Raw genomic sequence first — 21,663 nt, 5'->3', positions numbered from 1 at the left:
TGCGGTCTTAGCCAGGATAGTGGAGGAGGGAGTGGACCCGGACCCTTTGGTGGCGATATTTGGGATTTCACAGAAGCTGGAGCTCATGGAGAGGAGGACGGCCGATGTCTTGGCCTTCACCTCTCTGATTGCACGGCGACGAATTTTGCTGGAGTGGCGGTCAGCATCGCCACCGGGGGTAGCAGCATGGTTGGGTGACCTGTACGACTTCCTGCGGTTAGAGAAGATAAAGTATGAGTTAAGGGGCTCAGCAGGGGAATTTGAGAAAAGTTGGGGGATGTTTGTGACCGTGTTTGAGGAGCTGTTCGTCGCAAGGGGGGTGGGGAGTGGGTGATAGGGAGAGAGGGTGAAAAAGGAAGAAAATCTGTATAGTGATTGTTGGGAAGAATGTTTCCTGGGGTGTTTATTTGCTGTAACCTACTTTGATACGTTTGAATAAGATGCTTTTTAAAAAAAAAAAGAAAAATATCGGTCCATACTCGAACTGAGCTCTTGCTCCATTCCTGCCCCCCAGGCGGTGGGGTTGTTGGGGAGTGCAGCATATATTAAAATGGTTCTGATGTCTAAAGGATTAAACATGATTATCCTTGGAACTTAACTCAGGAATCTTAAATACTTAAATGCAGTAATATGATATTGGACCAAATTTTTTTTCGAATTCATTTACGGGATGTGGGCGTCGCTGGTTAGGCTAAGTGGTTATAACTGGCTAGTGATAGCATTTATTGTCCATCCCTAGTTACCTTTCAGAAGGTGGTGATGAGCTGCCTTCTTGAACCGCTGCAGTACTTTAGGTGTAGGTACACCCACTGTGCTGTTAGGGAGGGAGTTCCAGGATTTTGTCCCTGCGACAGTGAAAGAACGGCGATATATTTACAAGTCTCGTGGTGTGTGACTTGGAGGGGAACCTCCAAGTGGTGAGGTTCCCAGGTATCTGCTGCCCTTGACCTGCTCGATGGTAGTTATGTTATTCTCTAAGTCTGAATGAAGACTGTAGACTTACAGTTAACACAAACACTTTATTCAAAGGGTTTGTTCTGCTTCCAGAGCTCAACTAGATGTAAAACAGTCAAGAGGTATGACCAGTGAAACTAAGGTAAACTGCCTATGCTGAGCTGTCTCTGTCTGCTGCTGCTCACTAGCCCTGTGCTTCTCAAAGAGTCCCGATCCTGCCTTGGGCTCGACCCTTTATACCCGTCTCTGATGCTGCCCACTAGTGGTGCTGTGGCTGTTACATCTGTGCTGCAGTCCCTGGTGTATGTGCAGATGTATGTACAGATGTACAGATCACTACATCTCCCCCCTTTTGTTGTGATATGTTTCCTAAACTGACCGCAAGAAACTGTACAGAACAAGTGGTGAGAATAAGCAAATCTGCACACTGTGAAAATGATAAAGTAATACATTAAATAATTAACAGTATTGTGAGTCCATCGTTAGAAATGTTCATATTCGTCTTGTGGGTGTGCTGAAGTGTCGTTACAAATCTAGCCGGTCGGGTGCCTTACGGCTTCTGCTGGAGTGCCATAACTGTGGAGGTGGGGATGACGGTTTGATGTCATCAGGAGTACTGTCTGGCATTGTCTGGCTAGGAACGTCCTGTGGACTAATGGACTTGGTCAAGCCCAGTGTGGGAAACATCGGCGTTGTAGGCCGAAGCATTAACAGATCCCGGTCGTTATGGTGAAAGAGTACTCCCGCCGACCACTTGACAATGTAGGACCGCGGTGCCTCCTGCCTGATCACCGTGGCTGGCTCAGATCATCCGCCTTCTGGGTCCCTGATCCTGACGATGGCTTGAGTGTGATCACATGTTGGTCGTAGTATTGTTTTTGTTTGGACTGTAGTACCCGCATTTTGTCGAGTACCAGAGTGTTATCGGGGTCTGGGAATTGAATTGCCAGTAGGGTTGTCTGGATGTTCCTGCCAAAGAGCATCTGCACTGGCGACAGTCCTGAGCTCAATGGGGTTGCTCGGTAGGATAACAGCTTTAGGTTGATGTCCGAGCGTGAATCTGTTGCCTTGCTAATAAGCTGTTTAACGATGTGGACACCCTTTTCCACATTCCCATTTGAGTGTGGGTAGCGCGGACTGGATGTTACATGCCGAAAGCTGTATCGGTCTGAGAACTCTTTCCATTCCCAGCTCGCGAAGCAGGGACCATTATCTGACATCATCACACGCGGGATTCTATGTCGCGCGAATGTCTCCTGGCACACCTTGATGACAGATGAAGACGTGAGATCATGGAGTTTCAGTACCTCCGGATAGTTTCAGTTATAGTCCATGATCAAGATGTAATCACGCCCTGTGGCATGAAATAGGTCAATGCCCACTTTTGTCCACGGCGCCATTGTGAGTTTGTGTTGCTGCAGTGGTTCTTTACACTGTGCGGGTTGATGTCTTTGACAGGTGTCACATGTCATGACCATGTCCGTTATGCCTTGATTCACGCCGGGCCAGTACCAAGCCCGTCGTGCTCGACTTTTGCATTTCTCAATGCCCAGGTGGCCTTCATGAATCTTACGTAGCATCTCGCTGCGGAGTGTGGCTGGAATCACAATCTGCGCATTGCGTAGCAGCCGGCCATCAACTTCAATCAGTTCTGACTTGACATTCTGAAATTGTCCAACCGTGCTGGAGTAGGTGCAGCACCCTCCCTAAGGTTGCATCCTTCTGCGTCTCCTGTCGGATTAGGCAAAGCTTCTCATCCGAAGCAGGCAAATTCTCCATGCATAACTGTGTTTAGGCCTCGATTTCTCTGATAGGGGCTGATGGTGCGTTGTCAGTGCCAATTGGTCGGGACAGTGCGTCGGCAATGGCAAGGTCTCATCGGCGGGGTGTATACTAGGGTGAAATCATACCTTCGCAGCTTCATCATGATGTGCTGCAGATGAGGTGTCATGTCATTTAGATCCTTTTCTATGATATGGACCAACGGTCTGTGGTCGATTTCCACTATGAACGTGAGCAGGCCGTACACATAGTCATGGAACTTCAGAATCCCAGTGAGGAGTCCAAGACATTCTTTTTCGATCTGTGAAATTAAAATCGCTAATTGTCACGAGTAGGCTTCAAATGAAGTTACTGTGAAAAGTCCCTAGTCGCCACATTCCGGCACCTGTTCGGGGAGGCTGTTACGGGAATCGAACCGTGCTGCTGGCTTGCCTTGGTCTGCTTTCAAAGCCAGCGATTAGCCCTGTGAGCTCAACATCCCCATATCTGCACTCAGTTGGGGTCATGGCCCTGGATGGGTTTGCCATCGGGACCCAGTCAGACTGGTCGTCCTGTTGGAGGAGAACGGCGCCAATCCCGTCCTGGCTGGCGTCAGTGGAGATCCTGGTGGGTCTGGTTGCGTCAAAGAAAGCAAGGGTCAGTGCCCTCGTTAGTTGCTGTTTGAGATCCACCCATTCATTTTGGTGACGTTGTGTCCACTCAAATGCAGTGGTCTTTTGTAGGAGATTGCGTAAAGCTGCCGTCCGTGCAGACAGGTTTGGGATGAACCTGCCGAGGAAGTTGACGAAGCCCAGAAATCGTAGCACCGCCTTCTTGTCGTGTGGCGTCTTCATGGCCCATATTGCAGCGATTTTCACCTCATCAGGGCTGACACCCTGAAATGATATGCCGTCACCCAAAAAGGTTACAGACTCCTTCGCAAATGTGCATTTTGCCTGGTTCAGTTTCAAACCATATTCATGAATCCTCTGTAACACCTTCTTCAGACGACAATGCTCTTCTTCAGTGGTGGACCGCACGATGATGTCATCCACATGGACTCTGACACCCTCGATGCCCTCGGTCATTTGTTCCATTATCCTGTGGAAAATCTCTGATGCGGAGATAGTGCCAAAGGGCATGCGATTGAAGCAGAAACGTCCAAATGACGTGTTGAACGTACACAGTATTCTGCTCGAGTCATCGAGCTGTATGTGCCAAAACCCCTGCGAGGCGTCAAGTTTGGTGAAGATATGAGCATTCGCCATCTCAAATGTGATCTCTTCATGCTTGGGGATGGGGTAGTGTTACCGGCGAATGTTCTGGTTCAGGTCCTTCGGGTCTATGCACATGTGACGATCTCCAGAAGGTTTCTTAACACAGACAATGGAGCTAACCCAGTCAGTCAGCTGTGTGACTCGCGATATGACGCCTTGTGACTGCAGTCTGTTGAGTTCTGCTTTCAACTTCTCCCGCAGTGGAGTTGGAACCCTCCTGGGCAGCTGAATGACGGGTTTGGCTTCTGTCTTCAGCATGATTTTATATTGGCAGGGTAAGGTGCCCATGCCTTTGAATACGTCAGGGTATTCTTGTAGCATGCTGTGGATTTTAGCTTCCAGGCTTGATGGATCCTGGGTGTGCATGCAAATGCGTTGCCAGCCGCAAGTCTTTGCCGGCCTGAGCACCTAACAGTGATGATTTGTTGTTGTCTATAATCTCGAATCGTAGCTGCTTGCGTATCGTCTTGGCACGATCCCTTTGAGACGATCTGATTGCCATTGTAGTCCTTCAGCCGACATGCAGCAGGTATTATTTCATGGTCTCCTGGAATCGAATGGAGATCCTTGCTAGTGAGGAGATTAGCTGAGGCCCCAGTGTCAAGCTTGAAGACTAATGGAAAGTCATTGACTTGTACAGTCGCAGTCCATTCACTGCTGGAATCAATGCTGTTGACCGGGTGTGGCGTGGCGATTGTTGCGTAATGTTCCTCGATTGTCTCGATCGTGTCCACAACAAGCGAGTTGTTGCAAGCGAGGTTGTCCTCATCCGAGGAATACTCATCATTGGGTTTTTTGTGCTCCGTTGAATCTATACTTTTTACATTGAAATTCATGTGTTTCTGTCTAGTTGTCTTCATTAGCAGCGCAGCTCTGCACTGTGAAGCAAAGTGATTGTATTTGCCACACTTTAAACATTGTTTTCCAGAAGCTGGACATTGCCCTTTCAAGTGGGCGCGTCCACTGTGGCTGTTACATCTGTGCTGCAATCCCTGGTGTATGTGCAGATGTATGTATGTACACATCACTACAGTAGTGGTTGTGGGTTTGGAAGGTGCTGTCTAAGGAACCTTGGTGAGTTACTGCAGTGCATCATGTAGATGGTGCACGCGGCTGCCACTGTTCATTGGTGGTGGAGGGTTTGAATGTTTGTGGACGGAGGAGCAATTAAGCGGGATGCTTTGTCCTGGATGGTGTCAAACTTCTTGAGTGTTGTTGGAGCTGCACTCATCCAGGCAAGTGGAGAGTATTCCATTACACTCCTGACTTGTGCCTTGTAAATGGTGGACAGGATTTGGGGGGTCAGGAGGTGAGTTTCACGCTGTAGGAATCCGAGCCTTTGATCTGCCCTGGTAGCTACAGTATTAATGTGGCTACAGTTCAGTTTCTGATCAATCGTAACCCCCAGAATGTTGATTGTGGGAGATTCAGTGATGGCAATGTCATTGTTTTCCTTGATGTCCTGTTTGCTTTGAAGTCGTAAAGCCTCATTGCAATGCATACATCTGAACAATCTGAAGTCATTAACTCTTTCAAATACAGTGTTTAAAAGTAAACTTACTTAAAGCTATACCTTATTTACCACTATGTAGGTATACCCTTAAATACAACTTATTTAAAACTCCTCAATTCCTGAACTGACAATTATGACTTGGCATTCTGTTGAAAATCCAGTTACACGTCATTCAACAATGGCTAATGTTTTCGAGGATTCTTGTGAGTAACAGTGTTAAAAAGTGGACATTCACATCAATTCAGTGATTTCTAATTGATTTCTATCTGAAAGGACTTCAACAGTACACCCTGTGGCGAAATGGGCAACTTCTGATTTCCAAGTTTAACTGTGCATATGCAGATGCCCAATGTTGCTATCAATTTCATAGAATGACAGTAAAAGTTGCCAGTTTCACCATCATTACAACTGCAAAATCTGGACCAATGTTTTATCTCAGCTTTATCAACAGCTTGCATTCATATGGTGCCTGAAAGATATGACATATTCCAAGGTGCTTCACCTAAACTTAAGCAGATAAAAACTGACACCAAACCTAGAAGGAGGTATTAGAAATTAACCTTGCATTTGTCATTTCGGAACTGTTATTTTTTTTTTGCTGTTCTGTTGCGGAAGTGTGCCCAGAGAATTTTTCATGCCTTATTTTGAAATGTTTCTCCCTTCTTGTGAAACTATAGTGACAGTAATTGAGGTTTTACTAAAAGAGAAGAAAAAGAAAGATGAGAAGGTTGTTGTGCTGGGCCAAGCTACATTGGACCTGTTGCCGCTGGCTCAAGGTGTGTGCCATCACCAGAAATACATGTGCATCACTTAACTATTCAGTCAAACCCATTACATGAGGCACACAGAGCTAATGTTACAAATGATCTTATTCTTAGGAGAATGCACTTTCACAAAGACCTTGATACTCTACCCTTTGGAGCAAACTGTAACAGAGGAAACACAGGTAATCATACGTTTGGACCTACGTTTGTGATAACCTTGATATGTTTTATCATTCTTCTTTCTACCCACTATGAAATCTTCAAGTTTGTTGCCGAGCGTAGCTTGCACCCTGGATTGAATTTGTCACAACTTGTCCAGATGGCGCTGAGAAGTATTGTCGATGTTCAATCTCTTCTGCAGCTGCATTGCAACTCCCTCCTGACCAGTCAACAGCTAATAAAAGTAATTGGTTGTGACTATTGGCTTTAAGTAAGTTGAGATGCCAAACCTGTGCTTCCTGGATTGTGAGATGAATAGTCTATCTGTTGACAAGCATTTCACTTTGTAATTTAGTTTCAGTTTTCACTGATGAAAACTCTTGCTTTCATCCAATGGGATTGATCTTAAATTTGTGCATTAATTTAAAAGTGAATTGACATCGCCGTAAAAATAGCCTGACGACACATTACCACTAAATTTATACTACTACTAATAATCATCTTTAATGTTGTCACAAGTAGGCTTACATTAACGCTGCAATGAAAACCCCCTAGTCGCCACACTCCACTGCCTGTTCGGGTACACAGAGGGAGAATTCAGAATGTCCAATTCATCTAACAAGCACGTCTTTTGGGACTTTGTGGGAGGAAACCGGAGCACCCGGAGGAAACCCACACAGACACGGGGAGAACGTGCAGACTCACGTCCAGACACTGACCCAAGCGGGAATCGAACCTGGGACCCTGGCGCTGTGAAGCAACAGTGCTAACCACTGTGTTGCCGTGCCACCCCACTATACTATAATACAAAAGCACCATCCACCCTCAAGTCTTTTTTTGCTTATTCAGTCCTGGGGTTTGGGTGACACTTGGAAGATGGCAACGCAGGCTGAGAGAGTGGTCAAGAAGGCATACAGCATGCTTGCCTTCATTGGACGGGGTATTGAGTACAAGAGTCGGCAGGTCATGTTACAGTCGTATAGGACTTTGGTTAGGCCACATTTGGAATACTGCGTGCAGTTTTGGTCGCCACATGACCAGAAGGATGTGGATGCTTTAGAGAGGGTACAGAGGAGGTTCACCAGGATGTTGCCTGGTATGGAGGATGTTAGTTATGAAGAAAGGTTGAGTAGATTAGGATTGTTTTCATTGGAAAGATGGAGGTTGAGGGGGGACCTGATTGAGGTCTACAAAATTATGAGAGGTATGGACAGGGTGGATAGCGACAAGCTTTTTCCAAGAGTGGGGGTGTCAATTACAAGGGGTCACGATTTCAAGGTGAGAGGGGGAAAGTTTAAGGGAGATGTGCGTGGAAAGTTTTTTACGCAGAGAGTGGTGGGTGCCTGGAACGCTTGCCAGCGGAGGTGGTAGAGGCGGGCACGATAGCATTATTTAAGATGCATCTAGACCAGGGGTGGGCAAACTTTTCCGTGCAAGGGCCACATTCAGAAATTCACAATTTTAAAGGGCCGCATAGTATATTAAGTAAATAATTAATATTTAAAATAGCCAAATAAAAGGTTTTTAAAGAAAAAAAAAAGCAATTAATTTTATTAATTAATATTTTAAACTAGAAACTTCACATGAAACACATGTTGTGCCGAGCAATGATCACCCTACTCAAGTCAACGTATCCACCCTATATCAGTAACCCAACAGCCCCCCCCAATTTTTTTTTTTTTTTTTTTAAATGACTTGATCTTGGTGGGTCGCATGAAGACCTTTGGCGGGCCGTAGTTTGCCCACCCCTGATCTAGACAGATATATGAACGGGCGGTGAACAGAGGGAAGTAGATCCTTAGAAAACAGGCGACAGGATAAAGGATAAAGGATCTGGATCGTTGCAGGCTTGGAGGGCCGAAAGGCCTGTTCCTATGCTGCAGTTTTCTTTGTTCTTTGTACTATATCATTCATTCCAATTGTCTCTTGATGAACTGATTATCGAGGGTCTAGGCCAGGGGTGGGCAAACTACGGCCCGCGGGCCGCATGCGGCCCGCCAAAGGTATTTCTGCGGCCCACCAAGTCATTAAAAAATTTTTTTTTTTAAAAAAATAAAAAATTTTTTTAAGGTTAATGGGGGGGGGGGTGGGGGGGGGGGGGGCTGTTGGGTTACTTACTGGTATAGGGTGGATACGTTGACTTGAGTAGGGTGATCATTGCTCGGCACAACGTCGAGGGCCGAAGGGCCTGTTCTGTGCTGTACTGTTCTATGTTCTATATGAGGCGCCCAGAATCATAACCGGGTGAAGTAATTATTTTACTAATATACTATGCGGCCCTTTGTGAATTGTGAATTTCTGAATGTGGCCCTTGCACGGAAAAGTTTGCCCACCCCTGGTCTAGGCTACTTCCGAGTAAACTAGGTCGGTGTGGGACAGGAACCCCAGGTCAGGTGAGAAAGGCAGATTTATTTATGTAAGGATGTTAGTGAACCAGTTATATGAAAACTGAAATTGAACACGCAAGCTGTCACTGTGGTTTATTAAACTCCCAATCTTTGGATTATTTGTACAAGCCTCTATGTTATCACTTCAATGATCACTTATACTTTGAATTGGGAAAGTATTTTTGATTGGTCAAACTGTGTATTTGTTTGCCATTGATGCTGCTTTGCGAACTTACAATTTGCTTGTAGTTAACTTTGACGAAGCAATTTCCTTCCTTTGCCCTACATAACAGTAAAATTCTTTAATGGATAAGATATGCAAGATTGTGAGTTTTTCCATGTAACAGAAATGCTCAAAGTTAAGAAAATACATTCAAGTGATACTTTGGTGTGCCAACACATTATTAACATCCTGCATCCCAACGTTGTAGGCTATTGATGCTCATCGGGATACTGACAAAGATAATTGTGTTGTTTGTATATTAATTATGTTTAATTGTCAGCAGATAGTGGGCAACTGGGGATTCACTTGTGTCCTGAGAAGTAAAATAGAAACAGGTTGGAGGTGCTTGATGTAATCTGTATCTGTGTAAATAACTATTTATAAAAACATGTTTAAAGATTGGAATATAACACTTTGTGTTCGCCACAGGGAAGAGAGGTTGAGCCCTTCTATTCGGGGGGGGGGGGGGGGGGGGGGAGAGAATTCCCCAGTGGAAAGAAGAAACAAATTTGAGGATATGTCATGCCTCTGCTGACCCCAGAGCATTATCAGACATCGTCAGAGCATTATCAGACATCGGAAGAGCATTGTTAACAGATTGCCTGTCCGTCTTGGTTGTTAGAATAAACCTTGGGGGGGGGGGGGGGGGGGGGGGGGGGGGACCCCCAAGAGGCTGCAGAGCAATAAATTAAGTCACTACCATTTTGTTTTGAAGCCAGATTACCAGAACCTATTGAGCTGTTTATTAATATTAATTTGTTAAATATGTCACTAAAGCAAGTATTATTAGCAGTAAAATATTGCATTATTTATGCTTTGCATACTTGTGTTTTTTTGCACAGGCTCTGTTGGATGTTTCTGTGTCTGTCCCAGAACCCCTGCTTTCTGAAGCCCAGTTAAAAGAATCAAATCTCCTCAGGGTCACGGCAGAGTCTGTCTACTCAGTACCTGAGAGCTGGTCCCTTGCTCCGCCACAATTTAACTACATCATTTCTCTGTTTCTGCCAACATCTACTTCAGTAAGTAAAGGAACCTATTCGTTTTAGAATGTACCAGCCATATCTGGCTTCTTTATACAGGCTATTTAAACACAGAAACAGCCCATTCAGCCCACAAGGGCCACGCCAGTATTTACCCTCCACATGAACTTTCTTCTACCTTACATCGCCCCATCCTATCAGATTCTTCCTAATGCTTTCATCCTCCTACTTACCTAGGTACCCTTAACTGCAACCAAAGAGAAAATACTGGAAAATCTCAGCAGGTCGGGCAGCATCTGTATGGAGAGAAAAGAGCGAACGTTTCGGGTCCAGATGACCCTTTGTCAAACCCTTAACTGCATCTATGTTACTCGCTATAACCACTCCACACGGTAGTGCATTCTATTTTCTTCCCACTTCCTGGGTAAAGCAAGGTTTTTATGAATTCCTTAATAGATTTTTTAGTGACTATGTTATAGTCATGATCCCTAGTTTGGACTAAAGTTGTGGTTTCCAGGCAGTGATCCCCGCTACTAAAATGCTTTGGAGACTTGGACAGCCTACAGCAGGAATCTCAAAACATTGGAGAAGTACCATCAATGGTGGGTTTAGCAAGATCTTGCAAATCTGGTGGCAAGAAAGACGGTCCAACAGCAGCGCTCTCACCCAAGCCAACATGTCCAGTATCGGGGCGCTATTCACTCAAGACCAGCACCATTGGGCAGGACGTATTGTTTGTATGTCTGACAACAGACTCATGAAGCAACTGCACTGCTTGGAACTTGGTCGCAGAAGGAGATCTCCAGGCTAAATTTGAAGATAAAATGGAAGCTTAGCCGACTGCTTGATGCTCAGTTTAGCTTACGTCCCATATCCGCTTTCTTTCCTCTGTGGAACATCACACACCTCCACACTGACCTTGACCCCGCTGCTGAAAAACGTAATATATAATGGCGATTTTATTTGAAGTGAGAAGTGATACATCGGATGGGAAGAATGAGAAACAGAGAATAAGGAGGTGTAGGGGCAGAGGTACCTGGGGGCATCTGTGGGCAAATCATTGAGGTGGCAGGGCAGGTTGAGAAAAGTGTTAGTAAGTATATGGGATCCTGAACTTTATAAAAAGAGGCATTGAGTACAAAAGCAAGGAAGTTATGCTTTATAATCTCAGAATCAGGAAGTCATTCAGCCCAATCATGTCTGCACCGGCTCGGAATGAGCATTAATGATTTTGTGCCATTATCAAGGCCTCAGCGCCGTAGGCAGCAGTGCTAACCACTGCACCACCGTGTCGACTGCAAGAGTGCACAGGTTTAAAGTGATTTGCAAAAGAAGCAAACGCAATGAGAAAATAAATTTCACACAGCGAATGGTTCAGGTCTGGAATGCACTGCCTGGAAGTGTGATGGAGACCTGTACAATTGAGGCATTCAAAAGGGCATTTGCTGATTATTTAAGTAGAAATTATGTTTGATCCCAGGCCCGGGTCACTGTCCATGTGGAGTTTGCACATTCTCCCCGTGTCTGCGCGGATCTCGCCCCCACAACCCAAAGATGTGCATGTTAAGTGGATTGGCCACACTAAATTGTCCTTTAATTGGAAAAAAAAATAATTGGGTGTTCTAAATTCTTTTTAAAAAAAGAAAAGAAAAAAAACCTGTGCACTCTCATTCTTGATCCCTTTATGAGCGGGAATGTAAAGCATTGGTTTGATCTCAGTAGGCACATTGTGTTCAGTTCAGAGCATCTCACTTTAGGAAGGACTGAAGACATTAGAGGAGGTGCAGAAAAGATTGCGAGAATCATTCCAGGGATAAGGGACTTCAGTTATGTGGAGAGAATGGAGAAGCAGGGACAATACCCCTTCGAGAAAGTAGAATGAGAGGAGATTTTATAAGAGGTTTTCAAATCATGAGGTGGCCAGACCGATGAGACAGGCAGGAACTCTTTCTATTGGCAGAAGGATTGAGAACCAGAGGACACGATTAATGTAGATGACAAAGGAATCGAAAGTGGCAGAAGGAAAAACTGTGATTTGGATCTGGAATACACAGCTTGAGAGTGTGATGGAAGCCGAGTGATCGTGTCTTTCACAGGGAATTAGATAGTTATCTGAGGAGAGAAAAGCTACAGGGAAGGGTGTAATCGCCTGCACAGGAGCCTCCGGGGTGGGAAAGATTATCTTGCCCGTGATCCTGACGGAGTACATGCTCCCCTGCTAGGGACAGGGGTATCTCTATTGACTTCTGTATAAAAGGTCAGCCAGTAAGGAACATGGTAGGAATCTACCGGGCTGTGTATATATTGTGCTGTAAATAAAAACGTTATTTTATTTGGTGTGGATTCCCCGTGTCCTTATTAAAGAAGGGATGGGGAAAGTGGGGCTAACTGAATTGCTGCTGCTCACACAGACACAATGGGCTGAATGACCTCTTTCTGTGCTGTGGTCATTTTTTGATTCTATTCTTTCGTTGGTTTCCTTTTCTGATGACAGCTTCCACTAAAACCTTGAAATTTCCCTGTCCATGATTTAGCTCCCTAGTCAGTACATTTCTGTTGAGCTGCTGCATGCACTTATTGAACAAAGTAGTTAACTAGTTTACAAGTAGCTCAATCTCATTATTTAATGACCCCTAACTGGATTGTATTTCAGAAGGAAGTTCGTGTGATGTTTACCAATGGGATTTTAAAAAGTGAAAAAGAGCCCAGTGTCAGACCAAAGAGGTGGCCAGTAAGCAACATCACGGCAATCGGAGCCCAGAACATCCCAGATTCCTTCATCGAGATTTGTCCATTTGAGGATGAGGATGGGGAACTAAATCGTAAAGAGGTAGGACATAAAGTGCGAAGTGGTGTTCCACCAGGATCGGTGCTGGGTACCACTGTTATCTATCTGGTACTTAAATGATTTGGACTTGGAAATCAAAAGTGTGAACAATTCCAAAATTTGCAGACTACATGAAATTGGGGGCAATAGATAAATGTATTAATAGTCTGGGACAAAGTGCAGTAATTCTGCATTAATACACCTCCATTTCTGTAAGTATAAATTAACTTTAATATCAATAATTGGTGGAGGTGTTACATTTTGGGAGGAAGTTGAAGGAGGTCACCACACTCTTTGGAAATAACGGCTAAATTTCTCGGCCCATAGTGGCAGGCTGGGAGGGGCGGGAAATAGGGGACATCCTCTTCCGGAAAAACTCCCCCGCCACATTTCTGTCCGCTGGGTAAGCTTTGCTGCGGATACGGATCAGCTGTTACTGCACTGAGGCAGGCGGCCAATGTCATTTGTTACTTTATCGGAGGCGCTTTTGTGGCCTCGATGGAGGGTTGTGGGCAGGGGAGCACCGCCACCATCACAGCTGTAAAGGGACCGTTTAAAAGTAGGTCAGACTGTGACAGAAAGTATTTGTAGGAAGCAGAATTAAATAAATCTTATCTTTGTTGCTTGTTTGTCAGCAGCAGTCAGAAACTAGGGAGTGTCTGAATGTCACAGAACTGCCTGAATTGACAGGTAATCACATTTTAAGGAGGTGCGTGTGTAGCCACTTGAACTGTTTAGTGTGATTGAAGCAGAACCTTGTAATTGACATCTACCATAATAGCAAATGGTTAGTGCAGCTTGCCTGATCTAGGCTGCTGTCCAGAATAAGTACAGACAGTATGAGTGGCGGGGACTGTGTATAAATATGTTATTAGTTATGGAGATTTACTCTATGCATGACAAGAGATAAATCCAGAATTATTTTGCTCCATTATAATTCAGGACGTGGCATTTAGAACAGATGCAGAAGGTGAGAAGAAGCATGTCATGTGGAACATAGAGAGACGCTACTTTATGGAGCCCGAGGCTTTGCAAAGGTAACTGTTGTATCCCAGCGTTAATTTAAATACAATCAGCGACTGAGACACACAGTGGTTTTTCATCTCTGGTCTGTGGGATTAAATCCAACCCAAACTGGTGGGGTTATGGACCTCTGCTTGGTTGTAAGATCCTGGGCAGGATTCTCTGGTTCCCCAGTCACGTGTCTCTTGATGGCGCGCCATTTCGCTGCTGGTGGCATTCTGTACTCCCGCCGCTTGTCAATGGATATTCCCATTGAAACCACTCCACTTTGCCCGGAAACCTGCTGGCGCGGGTGCGCTGCCGGCGGGAAAGGTTGCAACAGCCGGAAAATTCTGGCCCCTGTGTGAAATTAGCTCATGGACTCTCACCTGATTTCACTCCCGGAGGCCACAAAGATTTTTTAAAAATTAAAAAAAAAAAAATTGAGAGTACCCAATTCTTTTTTTTTCCCAATTAAAGGGCAATTTAGCGTGGCCAATCCACCTACCCTGCACATCTTTGGGTTGTGGGGGTGAAACCCACGCAGACACGGGGAAAATGTGCAAACTCCACACAGACAGTGACCTGGGGCCGGGATTCGAACCCAGATCCTCAGCGCTGTGAGGCTGCAGTGCTAACCACTGCGCCACCGTGTCCAGGGGCCACAAAGATGTAGGAAATGGAACTACAGTAGGGTGTACTTTTCTGAGGGTGATATGTCAAAATGTTACAAAGTGCATTCGTTCTAAAAATAAAGAAGTTCAGCATAATTACTGAAATCCAAACTTTGCTTAATTTGGCTTTTGATGACTTCCATGGAAGACTATCATTCAAATTGTTATTTGAAATTGTACCTTTACTGTCTCTCTCTCTGTCTCTCTCTCTCTCTCTCTCTCTCTCTCTCTCTCTCTCTCTCTCTCTGTCTCTCTCTCTGTCTCTCTCTGTGTGAAGGGAGTGTAACAGAGCAGCACCTGATTGCTGTAATTTTCTTTATGACCTGTATTTCTACTCTTTGACAGACCCACTGAAATAATTGAAATATTTGGGCCGGAATACTTTGTTTTGAAGACATCAGTCCAAAGATGTGCGGGTTAGGTGGATTGGCCATGCTAAATTGCCCGTAGTGTCCTAAAAAGTAAGGTTAAGAGGGGGGGGGGTTGTTGGGTTACGGGTACAGGTTGGATACATGGGTTTGAGTAGGGTGATCATTGCTCGGCACAACATCGAGGGCCGAAGGGCCTGTTCTGTGCTGTACTGTTCTATGTTCTATGTTCTATTATCCGCCGTCGTTTTGCCGGCAGCCAGGGGGTTTCCCGACGGCGTGGGTCTGCCCCACAGTGGGAAACCCCATTGACCAGCTGGCGAAACGGAGCATAATAATAATAATAATAATCTTTATTGGCACAAGTAGGCTTATATTGACACTGCAATGAAGTTAACTGAATCGAACCTGGGACCCTGGCGCTGTGAAACAACAGTGCTAACCACTGTGCTATCGTGCAGCTCAAAATCCCGCCGGTGTGCTGAACCAGAAATCTGGCATGGCTGGACGGAGAATCCAGCCCAGAGTTCTCCCGCCGGAGCTGAATCGCACCTGATTTGTGTTCACGCTGGGAGCGCAAATCTGGAAGTGAGTCACAATCCTTAGCCTCACAAATCTTGTATGGCGAGGATTGAGAGCAATTCTGTAATGAGTCTCACTATGGGGCTGCCATTTGAGCAGCAGTGCCCCTCCTCCTCGCACATCACAATTCATTCCCCCTCTCCTGAGACTTCCTGGGTCACGTCTCCCCCTCCCTCCTCCCCAACTCCCACAGTACAGGGGTGACTCGACCCCCCACCAGAGATCCCCATGAGAGACACACCCACCAGAGACCCCCCCCGCCCCCAGTTACAGAGACCCTGCCTGCCATAAGAGAGACCCCTGCCTGGAAGCCCCCTACCCCCCCCCCCCCACCATAAGAGAGATGCTAATGTTACCTCACACTTTCTGCACATTCTGCATTCCACACGTATTGTGAACCTGACATTTTTTTGTAAGCTTCGCAGTTGTTTTTGTTTAATTTTAATATAATTTCTTTAATCAGCCAAATGAGCTCTAGTTTTTAATGTCCTTCCTTCCCCTCGCAGGAATGTGTTTAGCCTGTACTCGGACTATATTTGCTATTCTGCCCGACGATACTTTGGGATGAATTTTTAGGCTCTGATGGGTCCAGGAAGGCACCGTGTTTTGCTGGCAGATGTGCTGGTTGGACCATTTTCGGGGACCCCCGCCAGAGTGCAATCAGCTGCAGTCACAGACCACCCAGTGGAGAGGTTTCCCCTCCCGCTGTGGCGACCAGGCTATTGAGGGTTTAAAGAAATATATTTAATTAGAAGATAAGCCTGCCCCCTGGTCACAAAATGGTCAATTCAGGGAAGATCACAGATGAATGAGGGTTCACAATGCAGACTTTTGATACCACTTGAGTTTGAGGGCAGACTCCTAAAGCTGGTAGGGAAAATCCTACCCGGTTGTTTCCAATTTACCTTGGTCAGACACTTTCTGAATTCACCATTTGAGTATATTCACCTTTGATGTTTCCTTACCTTTTCCATATAGTCCAAACCTAATATTGTGATCATTATTCTCCGAATCTCGTCCTACCTCTCTCCTTACATAAGAACATAAGAACTAGGAGCAGGAGTAGGCCATCTAGCCATTCAATGAGATCATGGCTGCTCCACTTTCCCGCCCAAACACCATAACCCTTTATTCTTCAAAATCATCAGTAGGGTAAAACTAACCTGTCTCACGACGGTCTAAACCCAGCTTCACATTCCCTATTAGTGGGTGAACAATCCAACGCTTGGTGAATTCTGCTTCACAATGATAGGAAGAGCCGACATCGAAGGATCGAAAAGCGACGTGGCTATGAACGCTTGGCCGCCACAAGCCAGTTATCCCTGTGGTAAGTTTTCTGACACCTCCTGCTTAAAACTCAAAAGGTCAGAGGGATCGTGAGGCCCCGGTCTGTATTGGTAGTGAAAATCAAGATCAAGCGAGCTTTTGCCCTTCTGCTCCACGGGAGGTTTCTGTCCTCCCTGAGCTTGCCTTAGGACACCTGCGTTACGGTGTGACAGGTATACCGCCCCAGTCAAACTCCCCACCTGCCACTGTCCCCGGAGCGGGCGCGCCCGGTGCTCGGCTGCTTCCGACCACAAGTGAGAGCCCCTTCGGGCTCGCCTCCCCACCTCACCGGGTAAGTGAAAAAAACAATACCTTTCGTTTTCCCCCCTCTTCGCTCCATCTTTGTCTCTTTTCAGCTGTTCTGTCAGCTGGAAGATTTAAACTGAACACCTTTGGCTGTTGTTTGGAGGAACCTGTTTTGGAGCTATGGCACTAGAATGGAGCAGACGCTGTTTGTTCTGTTCACCTCCTCAAGCGCTGGCTATTCACGGCTCAGAAGAGGGAAAAAAGGGAATATTTCAGAGCAATTATTTTTCGGTTATATCAATGAAATATATTTTTCAGACTGCAGAAGCACATTGCGGAGTCCATTTACTCCCCCGTGGAGATCAAGCGTCAACCATTAGCCCCCCCAGCCAAGGCAGGAGGAAAGACCAGCAAAACCGAAAAGGTTGGTTAATTATTTCTACAAACTAATTGACAAAAGGAAATGGAAAGCATTGCGATGGTTTCTTTTTTGTCACCCACACTACTTGTAGGAGAATGGGATGGCTTTCTTTTTTAAAAATAAATTGACAGTACCCAATTATGATTTTTTTTTTCCAATTAAGGGGCAATTTAGCGTGGCCAATCCACCTACCCTGCACATCTTTGGGTTGTGGGGCCGAAACCCACGCAGACACGGGGAGAACGTGCAAACTCCACGCACACACCCGTCCCCGGGTCCTCAGTGCCGCAGGAAGCAGTGCTAACCACTGCGCCACCGTGCCACCCTGGGATGGCTTTCCTACTGAACAATTACCCATATTAATTGGAAACATGTCTGGTCATTCTTCCTATTCCAGTAACATGAAGGACGTCCCCATGCTTACTGAAGTAGCTCAACTGTGAAATAGGGGCAAGACTTCAAATGGGTCTGAGTGTGCTCCAATGCCACAGGTCTGGCAAACCAACCTATTGGCTGTAAAGTCTGCAATGCCTGGTTCCAGCATGATTAACCAAAAACAGGCTGTTACAGGTTGACCTGTGAGGGCCAGGATTCCGCGCCAGCCAAAGGTCCATCAGCATCGGTGTCACCGGAAAATCTCACTGGCAGGCGGGACCCGGCAACCTGAATCTGCTCGAGGCTCATTAACGCACCCGGGAAGGTTTAAATAAGCAGGTGCCCCTATCACGTGAATGAAATCGCTGCAGTCACACCATGTTGAATAGGAATGGTGGGGTGCCAGTAATCTCCTGAAACTAATTCCTGAGTTGACCTGGCCCTTTCCCAGACCTTGCTTGCAATGCCTGCCCTAAGCTACAGTTTGCCTGCACTCTGCTAAAAATCTGCCAGCATTCGACACAGGCAGCCAAGCAGCCCAGTCTGACTACTGGCGTCCAAAAGTCCAGCTTTTAGATTCGCTGTGTGTACTGTGGACTCCATAAATCTCTGTCAATGAGCTAATCCTGTTGTGGGCCAGGGTTTAGAAAACTAGTATAAAGTATATCATGGAGTTCACCTGTCCTACAACAGTTTATTGATTTTGGTTAGGATGAGCACACGGGCCTGCCTTTCAGGTGTTAATCAACAGAGGCTTTGAGCACTTTTAATCAAAAACAAAGTTTATTCTACGAATTTAGTTAACATTTTTATAAACACGCACAGTCAGCATTTTTATCAACTACCAACATAAATTCCCCACACAGCTACAGTAATCTATGTATAAGCCTTAATAAGTTCCCCCTTTAACTGTTCCAATTTAATAACAAGATCCCAGAAACCAGTATCCCCTTTTCAAAGGTGTGGACAGGCACACAGCACTCAAGACCTGGTATGGATGCTCTTGTTTCCTTTCCAAAACAGCAGTTTGAATTTCTTCCAGAAAACAGTTGTTTCTTTTCAAGTGATCAAGCAGTCTGGAAACAGCTTTTAAAATGTAGATAGAGAAAAAAAACCTTCTTTCAACCTGTGTAGAACAAAACCAGTTCAAACTCAAAGCGAGAGTAAAACCAACTCCCAGAGCCACAGCCCAGCTCCACCCACACAATGACATCACTGAAGCCATGTGATAAGACAAAAACATTTCTTATAGGAACACTCCCAGGACACAGTGAAGGTTGCATCGTTGAAATCAGAAAATACTGGAAATGCACAGCAAGGCAGTCAAGATCTGTGGAGAGAACAATTAGTTTATGTTTAAGCAGCATACCCGGTTAAATTTGTGTTGTATAGTTGGACTTATTGCTGTGGTATTTTTCGTGATTTTTGTTCTCAGGATGAATGTTGCAATGATCACAAAAACCACAAATACTAAGTTCATAAACAAAGCTAACATTTATTTGCACTACTCAAATTAAGTTCGACCACTTACTCCTAAAGTAAACAATAAGCTAATCTGTACTCAACTACACTAGTCTCAACACACTATATAATACTGCACTGCACTCTCTCCCCCCCAGCTTTCTCCCTGAGATCTGTGAGTGACTGCTTTATATACTTTTGTAACTTATGGAATTTACATAATTACATTAACCCTTTGTTATCTGTACATTTCCTATAATGCCACAATTACATTAACAGATGATCTGTATCACATTCATTAATTCTAAGTCTGTAGCTACAGCTTCATTTCAACGTTCCTTTTGATAGAAGTCACCAAATATGACAATGATATGTTTTTCTCAACATAAACATCTTGTCATAGTTTGAATCACCCATAAGGGGCATGCAGCAGACTCCTGTTGCTGACGTTACCCGATACTTAAGTATTAACACATGCCAGTCTCCTGAAATATCAAATAAGATTCTTCAATTTCGCAATGAAGGAAGGATGTAGGTAGATCTGCTCTTACTGGGAATACTCCCGAAGAGAGAGGCAAGAGAAATTTGCCTTTGTGCAGTCAGTTGGTGAAGTAAATATGTTAAACTGCTTCCATTAACAGCATCAATCGACGGGATTCTCCGTCGGCGGACTCCGGAATTGGGAAACGTGATTGGGCAGAGAATCGGCTCTGACACCAAAATCATGACGGGCGCCGGATTACAGCCAAATCTCAATTCTCTGTCACCTCGACAGCAGTGTCAATGTGTTGCAGAACGCACATACAGTAAACACCGTTGGCATATCATTAGCGGGCCTGATCCACGATTCTCTGGGGCAAATTCCCGACGTCAAGTTTCATGTGCTTTTAAAAATCGTGAAACTGGCACTGTGGCTGATGAGGGAGAGAGAAAGGAGTAGGGACTCGGAGAGGCGTGACTGTGGACTGCCGGTCCTGACACTGGCCGCCCTCGCTGGGGTGGGGGGGGCCCTGCCAGAGCCACAGCGGTGGAGGGTGAGGGGGGGGGGGGAATAGGCCGCGGAGCTGGGGTGACCCCCCACGGGACTGGGGCAGTACCCAGACACTGCCATTGCTGCGGCGGTGGAGGGTGGGGGGGGGGGGAATTGGCCGTGGGGCTGGGGTGACCCCCCCCCCCACGGGACTGGGGCAGTACACAGACACTGCCATTGCCGCAGCCGGCAAGGCAGCCATCCTGCTGCACAGCCCACTGACCACCCACCTTGGCCCCTGGTTCTGCAAAGTGACACCGGACATATGGGTGCCCCCCCCCCCCTAAAACCCCTGCCCCCACCCCACCACTCCTGCACGCCACCCTCCGCCATACCACCCCCCACCCCCAAACGGCCGCCACCTACCAGCAGGGCATCACACGGTCCACCCAGGGCAAAACCCACTGTGGCCCCTACCGCTGGCAAGAACAGCACCAGCCGACGTCACCCCTGACAGCAGGGATGGGCACAGGGCCAGAGGCCCAGCCGGCTCTGGCTGCTGATGGGGCCCGGGGTGCGTGGGGGGGGGGGGGGGCGGAACATGTGGGGGCAGGGTCCGCAGTGCCAGTCAGGGTCCGCAGTGCCAACCAGGGCCACCGTGTAGTCCATTGCACCTGGTTAGGTTTGGGGTACGCACCACGCCAAAATGCCGGCCTATCCCCCCTGCAGACAATGGATATTGGAATTTATTCAGCAATAGTGGCCTTCCTGCTGGTCACCACAGCCCTGGGGGATGCACTGCGGCTGTACAAGCTGGAGCTGCTCGAAGAGGGGAAGCGGAGCATGCCCTGGAGGTACAGGAGGCAGCCTCTGAGGATGGAGAGCCGGCCACCCAACAGGCCCAGGGGAAGGCGCAAAGGGGACACCGCATGAGATCTCGCGTGGACCAGCACCACCTGTCACTGAGATCCAGCCGGACCGGGCATGCTGTCGAAGACTCCAGCTGAGCAGGGGAACAGTGTGACATATCTGCAGGGCCATGGCGCATCTGGAACCTCGGGGGAATGGAGGAGGACACCCGTGATGGCCGTCCTGAACCTCTACAACATGGGGTCCTTCCAGGCGCCTGTCCAGGATCACATAGAGCTCGATACACAGGTGCATTCATGTCGCCACGGAGGCCTGGGCATGTACAGTCTACACAACGCCTTCATCCTGACGATTCCCGGCTGGGGGGGGGGGGGGGGGGGGGTGGCTCCTGGGCGACAAGGGTTATCCACTGCAGTCATGGCTGATGATGCCTATCCGGAGGCCACTGACCACGGAGACCCGCGACAACGATACCCATGAAGCGATCAGGAGTGTTATCGAGCAGTGCTTCAGCCTCCTGAAG

At 46.6% G+C, this 21,663-nt stretch overlaps 1 protein-coding gene across 2 annotated transcripts in view; it reads left to right on the top strand.

The window, feature by feature from the left end:
- cfap70 (cilia and flagella associated protein 70) overlaps positions 1–21,663 on the top strand; it is a 126,767-nt gene that overhangs the window by 10,859 nt on the left and 94,245 nt on the right. Inside the window, exons 4-9 of one of the 2 annotated variants that reach the window (XM_038820691.1) lie at positions 6,183–6,281; positions 6,384–6,451; positions 9,881–10,057; positions 12,672–12,848; positions 13,788–13,882; positions 17,362–17,467. In XM_038820691.1, the coding sequence (XP_038676619.1) occupies positions 6,183–6,281; positions 6,384–6,451; positions 9,881–10,057; positions 12,672–12,848; positions 13,788–13,882; positions 17,362–17,467 (722 nt within the window). The remainder of the gene's footprint in view (positions 1–6,182; positions 6,282–6,383; positions 6,452–9,880; positions 10,058–12,671; positions 12,849–13,787; positions 13,883–17,361; positions 17,468–21,663) is intronic. The other variant, XM_038820692.1, reaches the window with a different exon arrangement.

This window comes from Scyliorhinus canicula, chromosome 15 (assembly GCF_902713615.1).
Source record: "Scyliorhinus canicula chromosome 15, sScyCan1.1, whole genome shotgun sequence".
In the NCBI taxonomy this organism is placed as follows: domain Eukaryota; kingdom Metazoa; phylum Chordata; class Chondrichthyes; order Carcharhiniformes; family Scyliorhinidae; genus Scyliorhinus; species Scyliorhinus canicula.
Note: the sequence above shows the minus strand (reverse complement) of the source record. Positions and strands in the feature narration are given on the sequence as shown.